Source organism: Sinohyriopsis cumingii, unplaced genomic scaffold, assembly GCF_028554795.1.
Source record: "Sinohyriopsis cumingii isolate HCF-2022 unplaced genomic scaffold, ASM2855479v2 utg001180l, whole genome shotgun sequence".
Classification (NCBI taxonomy): Eukaryota; Metazoa; Mollusca; class Bivalvia; order Unionida; family Unionidae; genus Sinohyriopsis; species Sinohyriopsis cumingii.
In genome coordinates, this window is record NW_028315969.1 from 160243 (window position 1) to 172925 (window position 12683).

Here is a 12683-nt window from a genome sequence, read left to right on the forward strand (position 1 = left end):
TTAATGACACACTTTGCTGCAAAAATTGAGAAATTATTGTGACTTAATTATGATGTGAACACTGACATGCATGTGAAATAACTTTAGCATCAGTAGTATTGGAAAACAGAGGATTCTCAGTTAATCAGGACCTATGTTTATCCGGAAGCCTCACTATCCTGACATAATTCAACAGGAATGGAATTCCTAAATGTTAATTTGCTCCAGTAATCAAGAAATCTGCATTCCGATCCAGAAATCAAAATTGAGGACCAATGTGTAAAATAACTATAAAATTTGTCTCGATCATCTGGAAATAATCTGTCCAAAAATAAGAAAATGTGAAAAATCATATATGAAAATACAGTCAGTCAGATAACACAGAATCACATACGCAGATTTGGAGGTGTGTCAGTGTATCCGTCTCTGATTGGTCAAATTCTAGTGGTATGTCAACAATTGATCATAATCATGTGTGTGGAAAAACTAAGTAGCATGACCATATTGTAACCAGTGATTGTATAAACAATGATTTAGCTAGTCGCCGATGGGGGTGTTAATAATTAATGAAACACTCTGGGAACAAATCGTCCATGCTTTTGATAGCTAATAAATTAAGTATGTATGTCATTAAGCCTCTTTGTTGTTTACCAATTGTATGTAACAATCAGTTTATTGTGGCTTTTACAAATACAGTTGATTGATTTAAGGTGTGGACAGTATAGGGCTTATTTAGAGAATAAATTGGGAACATCAATTATCAGCTCATTAGCAGCTATAACAGCTGTAAAATACGACTTTTAAAAATGACTGCATTTTATTAGTTTACCATAACACATTTAAGTGCAAGATATCAGTTTGTATTCGTTGTGCTTTTTATATATATTATGGTGACACCATCAAGCAAGCATAGAGCATAGACTAGTAGAAATACCGGCCAGCATAAAAAAAATTTGCCAGCACAAAGAAGTTCACCCAAAAGTTACCATTCAAGATATATGCCATATATATATATATATATATATATATATATATATATATATATATATATATATATATATATATATAGCTTAAACAAGGACAAATGGTTTTCCGTACCTATCGACTCAGCAGACCTAACCCATACTCGCCACTCCTAATATCATCAAGTCGATGATGCCATATTCATGTGGTTCTCAGACATGTCAGCCCACCCATTTCATCCATTATTGAGTATATAGTACATTTATAGCTAGCATATACATGTACATGTATTTGGTATGATAACATCCATAAAATTAAAATGTGCATGATTCAGTTATCTGGAAAACTCGTTAATCTGGACATATTCACTGGGAAACAAGGTGTCTGGATTAACGATGTTCCTCTGTATATATATCTATACACATACATATATGGAAGAAAATACGTTGAATAAAGCCAGTTGTATTATATAATAAGCTGAATGAATCATTATAGTGGCCTTGGGACATAGTTTACCCTGGCAACAAAAGACCAAGGAATCATTATAGTGGCCTTGGGACATAGTTTACCCTGGCAACAAAAGACCAATCATTGTAGTGGCCTTGGGACAGCAAAAATTAACACCAGTGAATCATTACATGTCACTGTACTTTCAGTTTGCTTGCCTGAATCATTTCAGAGGAATACCACCAGGTTTTATTCTTTTTTATCTTTTTTTATGAATGAAAGATTATGAACTATAATCAGCATGCTACTTTGCACCAGTAGATTGTGTTCTATACTAATCTGACAATCATGCTTGTACTTTCAATAAGTAAATAGGGTACAATCAGATGTAAAATGCTGTGCTACATAAGTACCTCATCCATGACTGACTACATCATATGGTCACTTCATTAAAATGTGACTGTCACAGTAGAGATGACATTTTTACAAGGCATTATACATAATCTGAAGGATTTTGTTATAATGGGAATAGGAAAGTGGGGTGGGGATTTTCTAGACCTAAAAATTTAGGGGTGAAATTCTCTACCTCCATTAGAAAAGAAGAAGGCATTTTCCAAAATATAATTATTGATAAAACAGATGTAGGGGGCTTGCATATAGTATGCACAATTGTCATGCATTGGGTGCAGTTATTGAGAAATTATTGCATATCTCACAATTTTATGCCACATTGTAGACTGAATTGTGAAAATAAACAACTGCATTTCTTGTTTTTTAAAGGAGACCTATTTGACAAAGTAATTAAAAAAGTATTTATGCTTTAGATACATTAGCTGAATACACATAATATTGATAGCTATAAATAAATAAATAGCCGCATTATGACAAAATTAAGATAATATACTGACTGGCAGGGAAAGCAAATTGACGTGCAAAATTCAGTGCTTGATCAGTTTGACATAATAATTTTCATGGAATAGATTTTTAATCTTTGTTTCCCATAACAAATAATTCCATTTTATTTTTAACCTTAAATTTTGGGGTTTTATTTAGAAAAGGTTTGAAAGCAATACTGTGTATTTAAATTGCCAAGAAAATAGCCTGCAAATGAAAGACACACACACACACACTGCTTTACATGTAAACCAGACAAAAATAACATTGACTCCTGGATTAAATTTTATATATACTTTATTTCCTGTGGATGTATCTCAGATGTATGCATCATCTGAAGACCTTGAATTGTGTATCATTAGGAATTGTGTCAATGACACAGGTTGTGGTATCATTACTTCATGTAAATATTAAACTGTCAGTTGTTATGTGGCTTGGCTTAAGGCCAATTCTGCATGTGATTTACTGCTAAGGAATGAATGGACTTCAATCCTAACTGTTCTAAAATTAAAATGGCCAGTGAACTCGGTGCTAATTATAAGGGACAAGAAGGAACCATATATACATCTGTAATGTAATTGGATTAGTGGGTTTACATTGGAAATTAGCATAACCTGTTGGAAGTTAGGGATAAAGAGGTGATAGAGAAAATGGATTACATGAAAGCAGGGACCAATCTAATATTATGGACTTTGGACTGTATTATGATTGTAAATCCTGTAACAAAAGAGCACAGCTTTATGTAGTGCTCTTCTGTTGTGACCTGTTATTTACATCAGAATTGAAAGAAAAAAAGTTTGGCACTTGGATCTTTTATGCCTGATTTATATCCAACAGAATTAAATTAATTCACATTATAACATGTTATGTGCATAGCATATGGCTTTTAAGCTTGACCTACATTGATGGCGGATTGCAAGAGTTATCTCTCCTGCTCTACCACTGTTTACAATTGACCAGCTGACTATAAGTGGGAGTAAGTTAACTAGTTAGTTAGTGAGTATCTACACTGCCAGCATAGCTGGGAAGAATACTTCAGGTTCATAAAATGGAACCTGGAGTTTTAATGAGCCAGGTTTCCATGTCATGTGGATGTTTTTAAAGTTTTAAGCATTAATGATACATAAAATATGAGGAAAGGATTATAATGCGCCATGTTGATTTATCTGGTGGGACAAGATTCAAAGAAAGAAGGACTAGACCCAGGGAAAGAGGAGGTGGTGGAATCATATAATAATGATGAAAGTGATTGCCCCCAGGGGCTTACATATAGTAGGATGGAAGTCACTTTTGAAAGGTAAATGGGTATAATTATTTTTATAATTGAATGTACGAGGTTTTAAACTTCATTAATCTCTAGTATGTACTATTAAGAATACAAGTAATTAGTATTTTAGGAAATAACAGTTTCACTTGAAAACTGTAGCTGTAATTGAGCAGGTACACACAGTTAAAAATGTGCCTTTCTGTATATTTTCCGATGACCTGTTTAGAAGCAGTATGGATTCATAACTCCTGTATAATTTTTTTTAATGAAAGATAATTTTATGGAGAATGATAACATTATCACTTTGATTTTAATAAAAATCATACAGTTGGACATACACCTGCATAGGTGGATTATTTCTGGAACAAATACAGGAAGTGATTTTTGTGTGATTTGTATTTTTGACGTACCTTTAACAATTTTCAAGTCGTATCACTACCATGTCTACAGTGTGGCAGTTTATAGTGACATCCTAGCACTGGGGCATCATGCCACAGACATGTAGCATCATGTTCCACCCAGTCACAATGTCCTGACACCAGGCCAACCAGCCCTAACATTAACCTCTTTAAGCTGAGCGCCGTAGCTGCTAGTACCATTTTTAGAAATCTTTGGTATGACTCGGCCGAGTTTGAACCTGCAGCCTGCATCTGAGGTAGACGCTCTAACCACTTAGGCCACTGGAGCAGTCAATACAAGAAGCAGTGTACTACAAAAGGTACTGATGTCAAAATGCATTCCTTTTATATATGTCTGGTAATTAAAGAAGATTTTAACCTATAGGGATTAGATGATTAAAAAAATTTCTTGGAATAAAATAATTGTTTCTTTCATATGTAATGGCACAGTCAAGGGGACATTATGAATGGATGTTTAGAAGGGCATGGACTAAAAGCATAATGTGGAATTGCAAAATCAGCAACAGGTAGAATGATGAAAAAAATGCAGACTAGATTCAGCATTCTACCCATTGCCAATTCATCAAGGGAGAATAGTTCTTGACTAATGAGTCACCCTCTATAAATAAAGCATTAATATATATATATATATATATATATATATATATATACACACACACACACACACACTATTTAAAAAATCGAACAGTGTGTACCATCAAAAGCAATTACGGTAGATAATACATTTTAGCAATAATTCATCAGAATAAATGCTCAGATAAATTGAAATGAGCTATACCAAAATGTGTGGAAGATGAAAGCATCTGAATTGAGCTATTGCACATAATTAAATCTGCATGATGCCACATTGACTACAGTCAGATACCAACAAAGTAGATTCTGAATGAAGCCATTATACAAAAATGCATGGATGGTCAGTTTGTGAACAAAGTCATGATGCAGTAATTAGTAAATCTGCAAGATGCCACTTTCGACTACAATCAGGTACCAACAATAATCAGAGTACATGTAGATTTTTCTGAATGTAGCCATTATACAATAATTAGACTCAGTTTGCATGCTGCCATGATTATGTTAAAATTGATTACAATAAAATTGAAAAGATTCATGTTTAACTTTAACATTTAATAAAACTTAAAGTCTACAATTACTAAATTTGTGATTATAACATTTTTAGTCCCATGTTATAAAACTTAGTTTTTATTAACAGAAATATTTTGAAAAAATTTCATTCTGCAGTTTTTAATTCTATATTTCCAATCTGACCTTTTTTTCCTGCATTATACCCAATGCGGATTCTGTAATTCCATGAAAAGACGAGTAATTAGAGGAAACCGTTTCTCAGAGAGAAAAGGGACTACTTGTATAGTAAGAATGTGATGCAGTGTCACAATGTAGTAGAAAGTATCCCAGGCCCATGTACAATGTGAAGATTGTTGTTGTGGGGTTTAATGCCATTTTTCAGCACATGATATATATTCTATACATGGCAGCCAGTATTAATGGTGGAGGAAGAACCCAGGAAAACCCCGCAAAGAACCACTGACCCACAAGAAGCTACTGGCAGACTTTCTCACATACCCACATGGGCTGAATCCAAGACTTGAACCAGCGCAGACAGAGGTGAGATGGCAGTGATCCATAATGGAGAGCGCTTTAGACCACTTGGCCACTCGGGGCCCCCATTGTGAAGATACTGACTTAAATTATGAATGCATATAACAGTCTGCAAATGTTCCTGAGAGATATCAAAGATACATGTACCAGGTTTCTGACTGTTGGAAAGTATTTGTCTGTTGTGTGATATTAAAATGACCACACACCAAGTTTCTTCACACACAATCTATAGCCAGATTTGTTTAATGTGCTTCACTTTTAGGCATAATGTGGAACAAGTATTATTTATTGTGCAGATAAGTAATATGTTGTAGTAAGCATTTGGTGTCCTGAATTTCACAGGCTAGAAACATGCACACGCTTAAAAATGTGGAATTGTCAATATTGTTCATTTTTTTCAATAGGCATACCAGTACACATTGATTAGCAGTTGTAGAAGTTTAGCATGCAAAATTTTCTTTATTAAAAATTTAAATCTACTAGCATTTGGAACTTTGTGGAATCTGTAGGTAAAGATTAGAATGCCTGTAGTAGGCTGAGAAAAAGTTTACCCTTTAAGTTCATATTGCTTCATTTATTAGGGTCCAGCATTGAGATACAGAAATCATCTTGTAATCATCATTTCTGTTAATCACTCCATCTGTCTGGCTATACTCTTATTGATTCTGGGATTGATCAGGCCATAGTAGAATCAGTCCACTAATGTTCTCAGACCATGACGAAAAATTGGCTGTACTCTTCCTAATCATTAGGTCAGTCCATGGTTTAACACCTCTCTCTCGATAACTTGCACACAACGGGATCCACAAACATAGACCGCACTATAAGCGAGGCGCGAGTTACCGAGGGACCTCCAAAAATTGAGAAAAAAATCGCTTTGACAACGAGAAAACCGTGGGGGGGGGGAGTGGCGCTAGGGAACTGTGCCGTTTCTTGACCGAATCCGCATTTTAGAATCACATTGATAATAATTTTTAATAAGGCGCTTTTTCTAATGAAGTTGTTCGTTATTCTGTTTATATAACATTTATTTTCAAAATGTCCAGCATATGAAAGATTGTTCCAACTGGTTTCAACAACCATCACATGTGCGCAAACAAATCTGTGTATTACGTTACTGCTTTTTGTTTTCTTGATGAGTCTGGTTCCTGTAGTGGTGTTTAATAGTATCCTGCCAAATCTGGAGTCCCAAGAGCAGGGAACTATATTATAAGAAGTTTCATTATTACTTCCAATGAAATCACAACATCAATACTGTACTATTCACCATACAAAAACTGAGTATTGTATATAGACTAACTTTTGATACACCACCAAACAAGATTCCTTTTTTTCCCTTCAAAAACAAGCAACATTTATTTCGTGAGACAATCATCTATGTCAAAACTCCATTTTTGTATAGTGAATAGTACAGTATTGATGTTGTGATTTCATTGGAAGTAATAATGAAACTTCTTATAATCGTTGAGGATACCTGTAAGTGCCAGTTCAAGAATTCTCTGAAATTTGCTTGTCCACAATGGTCCTTATCTGTGAAATCAAGCTCTTTATTTTACGAAGTATTCATTTTGCTTGGCTGCCTTGTTATCTTTGATCACAGTTATGAAAGAGTCAGTTAATTTAAGATAGTTTATGTTACATACACAACAACATTTAAAAGTGTTCCATTAATCAAATGAAGTGAGTTCACCCAACATACCACGGGGCCCTCTAGATTTTAAGTTTGTAGGATTTTCATGCCTTTTAACTTTCCTTTTATTCCAGCCCCTTTATTTGATTCAAAATACATAATTAACGTGATAATACAAAGGAGGCAGCTTTTAATTCAGTGCAACAATACAACAAATACTTCAGAAAGTCAGTTATCAAAACATGATCGGCACTTAATTAGGTTATCAGAGAAATGCTCGCAGACATAGCTGTTACGGTAGATTGACACATTTTCCATTTAATTACAAGAGGACACATTGCATTTATGACGATCACACTTAAAATGAACTAAAAGATATGACTAGAACACATATTTCAATTGATAAAAAAATATTTAATTTGTGTTTATTTATTAAAGTAGTGCCTCCACTAGGCGTAAGTGACATTTTCATTGATTGAAATTTCCTTACATATCGTTAATTGCGGTGTACTATTAATGTCGTTTAGAAAAAAAATGTAAAAAATTGTATGACCTATTTTTAAATTTGATATTTCTTAGTGTTGATTACAATTTCCATGTCCTATCTACCATTTTTGACGTCAAAATGAGTGATACATCAACGTTTCCGTTACCAATTTTGATCGCAATTTTCTTCAAGTTCAACAAATAGGGATCAACTTTTGGGGTATTTTCTGGTTTAAAAAATGGGATCCACGCCTGACCCCGCATTATAAGCTGGTTCGCAAGTTATCAGGGCACGAGTTATTGAGGGAGTGGTGTAAATAGCAATGTTGGTATTATATCCTTTGTCAGCAGTTATTTCATAATTCTTTTTATCTTTATTGGTTTTATTTTTCTGTTCATTGTATCAGTCTATGATTTTTATTATACAGTTCAGGTACATGTCTTACAGGTCATGTAGGTGTTCAGTGCCTATTTCAGTGATTTGGTGCAAGTTTCTTTGATTACATTTGAAGTATATGGACATTTCTGGATGAGGTCAACGTAAAGGTGTGATCCAGTACAAACAGGATCGAAATTTGCTTGCTGTGAGGTCACAATGAGAGCTGCACATGTTTAAAAAAAAAATTGCATTACTGTCTTCTTGAGTAAGACCTGATGGATAGCATTGGCTCATTTATGCTACCTGGATCTCATACATGCTATCTCCATCAGCCAGGTTTTTACTACTGGAGTTGGACCCCTCTTTTAAAAAGTTTTAATCCAAGTCTTACTTTAAGATAATCTTATCATTCAAAATTTTTGCAGCATCAGAGTTCAACAATTAACATTTAATACTCAAAAGCAGAATTAAGTTTAATGACAAGTCAGCTTCTGTGACAGTCTCAGTTGACTTTTTGAAGAGGTTTACACAAGTATCAGTCTTTGGATACTGAAAATGAATGGTATGTATTTGACTGTATTATGTCACTATTAAAACCTTGAGGAAATCTCAAACTACATAAAAATTTACTGGATGCCTGGAAAATAAGAAATTAGAAAAAGTTCCATTTCTTTCTGGCAAATCTTGTCTTTGTGTATTGCAGTGCTTCCGTAATGCTGTAAATAATTCCAGAAGCTAACTTCTCTGATTAAAGATTACACATTTGCCTATATGGTGTATTGACCTACCCAACCAAAAATTGTTAGTCAAGATTATTACAGGTAAAAGTCAGGCAGTTGAAATGAGTAAAGATCATTATATATCCAACATTTTTAAGGGGGGACGATTATGTCAGTAATCAGCAGAAGTTATGTCCATGACAAATTTCCAATGAAAAATGATTTTATGACATAGATTGTTTGCTTTACATATACATATATAGTACCCAGTAAAATCAGTTACTCTACTTGAATGCATTTCTGTGGGAAAGCACTTATTCCCTTCCTAGCGATATGGATCTAGACACCTACCGTACTATCTATACTCACTTATTAATATCTAAATGCAAATAATGTACACTATGATTTGATGTCACATTAAGTGCTGGCAGATCAGGGTATATGCTTTTTTCTACTGATTGCTTCTAACAAACTGTATAGACCCAGACCTGCCAATGCAGTATGGTATGGCAGATCTGGGCCTGTGCAATTTGAGGTTGGAACTGACTTACAAGCAATTATGTATAGTTCTTGAATGATTACAACAAATGTTTTACTTTGATATTTGAAAGGAGTTGAACAGATTTAAATGTCATTAAACAAGTGTACTGCAGCTCATTACATCTCATTATAAGCCATTCTGCTTTGCAGGTGGTGGGTGCAGTGGGTCAACTTAGTTTACAAATAGGCAGGGAATTTCCTGTCTGCTGTTAATGACACTTATTATGGGATGTAATGATAATATATTACAGACCTTATACAGATACATTGTACATGGAATTTTGGGTTAGACTCCAAACATTTTGCACAAATTCATATTGATTTTGAGGTAGTGTAGAAACAAAATGCAGCATTACAATGATTTTCATTATATTTGAATGTTAATATGGCAGCAGGCAGCTGTTGTAGTGTTGATGTTATGTGGGGACAGCTACATTGAGGAATTAGCAGGTACAGCAAACAAATGTTTAGGCTACATATTTAATGGTTTCTTTTTGTTACAAGAAATTCAAATTCAGAAAGCTCCTTCTTGCGATTTTTGCCTAGTATATATATACATATTTACACACCCACACACGTCAGCCTTGTGGGCTTCACAGGAGACATCCTAATTTACTTCTCTAACTGGCATGAGTGTTTCAGATACACAAATTTGTGTTTCTTATGCTAAACTAAACCTTTGATATCTCAATAATGAGCTGTCCAGAAGTTGATTTGAAAACATGTAAATGATTGCTAGATATCTGATCAGACTCACAATCGCTTTCAACCTGTGCCTCAAAAATATAAAATGTTAAATAAATGTACTTTAGGTGTAAGGGCTGGCAAAGATTGTCAGAGTACAAGCATAAAATATTTATTTCCTTTAAAACTATATACAAGATTAATTAGAGCCACTTAATCTACTATCTTGTCTCTAATTTCATCAGCATTTTCAAAATCTAGAACTAATTACAAGTCCTGTAAATAATTATTTAATACATAAACACAAATGCCTGTTCTCACTACATAGACCATAGAGCTAGATCTGTTAAAACAAATGATGAATGCTTTAGTATCTGTTAAGGTACTAGGGTGAGTATGCTGTAAAGACTGCTTTTATTTCATTTTTAGACTGCAGAAGCAGAACATTTTTTGAAATGTGGATTTTTTTTTTTAAAACAACTATGTACAAAACTAAAAAATTTGAAACAGTTAAATCATATATACAGTCCTTGCTTATACACAGCAGTTTGTACATCTCAGATAGATAAATTGGGACTAGTATGTCATAGAGACAAAATTTGTTTTGAGAACATCCTTGTCCATTGATATTTGAAAACAGAAAGTAATGAGGACACCCCACCCCCATTTAAAATTGTGCAAAAACAGCATTTGGTAAATTGGTAAAAACTTAATATTTATTTTACAGATCACTCATCAGAATAATTAGTTTCCTGCTTTTAGCTCACCTGGGTTGTTTGACCCAGTGCATTGTGTCATCTGTTGTTTGTCAATTGTTGCCTGGTACCACTTGGGAGACCATTTTTTCTGATCAGAATTTGTTCACTCTTGAAGGTTTGAGTATATACATATATGTGTATCATCAAGATGGCTGAAAAGTCCAGTGGTGATATTTTTGAGTAAGTTTCGATAAAATATGTAATGTGGTATCAGTATCTCACATGATTTAGATAAAGATTAAAATTCACTCATATTAATGAGCTTCTTGCACTCTGGAAGCCATATTTTACTTGGAATTTGGATGAGTTGGATGATTAGCAAGATCCACACATATTGGTGTTCTTTCATATGATTGTAACTACTCTTGAAACTTTCTGATATGATTTTTTTAATCAAACTAGAATTAAGTTATCAATATCTTAAATATAATTATGAGTGAGATGTATGCATATTAATGAGGTGATCTGGATTATCAGCAAGAGCTACTTAATATTTATTATGTAATCTTTTATCTAATTGGCAGAGCTTGTAACAACTTAGGAGACTAAAATTCATTATGATTTTGCTCCACGTTGGCAGATAAGCTTTTATTATTGTTTTATACAGGTTATATAATAAGTGAGATCTGCACATATTAATGAGATGATCTTGTTTCAGATTGGCTGTGCTTGTTACCCCTTAAGATCTAGAGACTATATTTCTCATCCAGTTTTGATAAAAATTATAAGTTGTTTAGATTATTAAGATCTGAGGTCAGATATCAGCTGTAGTCTATAAATATTTGATGATACTTCTTGTAAAATAACCTTGATCAGACTGTAGTAACGTAAATAATATCAGTATTATATAAAGTTGTAGAAATGGTTTATATTGGATCGGACTCTTACAATGCTAAATAAGCTTGCTTAGTTAAATGGTCATCTGTTTTGGTAGGCAAGTATTATCAGGCTTCTTGTTATGCCAGTGAATGTACATTAAAATATTGACCATTTCGACACAAATTAATCAGACTGTTGTATGGACTACAACCATACCCCCTAAAACATTTACTTATTACAGTGTATATTTATCAGTAAATGAAACTCATTTGCTGGTCATCACACCAACATATAACAGATTGCCAGAAATTAGAAATGATCACAGTCAAATATTATCTCATTTACATGTACTTATATGTTGATGATGATGATGTTCATCCATCAGTGTTGATGAGGACCATTTAATGTCATCGATTCACTGGGGGTGGGTCCAGAGATGGCTGATCAGTCTGATCTGGGCTTGGAAGAGTCTGTTGCAGTGGGGACATGGATGTGCAGGTTGCTGACTGGGAGTTGCGGAACTGCTTGTTCCTGGATTTATGCAGATCACATTTTTCAGCTGCGTCCACCAGTCTTTTCTGCTCAAAGGCTTCCGCACCAGCGTTGACTTGACTGCGCCAAGCAGATCAGTTAGCAGCAACACTCTCTCAACTGTCAGGATCAATGCCTTGGTTCTTCAGCCAGGCCTTGAGGGTGTCCTAATGTACCTCTTTTTTTTGACCACCATGAGATCTTTTGCCTTGTTGTAGCTCGTCATAGAAGACCTTCTTAGGTAGGCATTCTACCGGCATGTGGACAACATGGCCAGCCCATTGGAGATGTGCCTTGCCACAGCAAGGTGTGGATACTTGTCATGCCGGCCTTAGTTAGCACCTCTGTGTTTGGTACCTTGTCCTGCCATCTGATTTTCAATTGTTTCCTCAGGGAGCTCATGTGGAATTGGTTCAGTTTTTTAACATGGCGGCTATACACAGTCCTTGTCTCGCAAGCATAGAGGAGGGTGGGGAGAACAACCGCTGCATAGACTTTGAGTTTGGTGGCATGCTTGATGCCTCTCCTATCCCAGACATTTGAGTGGAGTC

At 34.5% G+C, this 12683-nt stretch overlaps 1 protein-coding gene across 12 annotated transcripts in view; it reads left to right on the forward strand.

Moving 5' to 3' along the window:
* Positions 1-12683, forward strand: part of LOC149772737 (rap guanine nucleotide exchange factor 6-like) — a 314757-nt gene that overhangs the window by 119805 nt on the left and 182269 nt on the right. The window contains exon 1 of one of the 12 annotated variants that reach the window (XM_089947358.1): positions 3081-3580. The exons of the other annotated variants lie outside the window; for them this stretch is intronic. Coding sequence (XP_089803484.1) covers positions 3438-3580 — 143 coding nt within the window. The 5' untranslated portion in view covers positions 3081-3437. Of the gene's footprint in view, positions 1-3080; positions 3581-12683 lie in introns of those variants that run through there. 12 annotated transcript variants of the gene reach the window in all.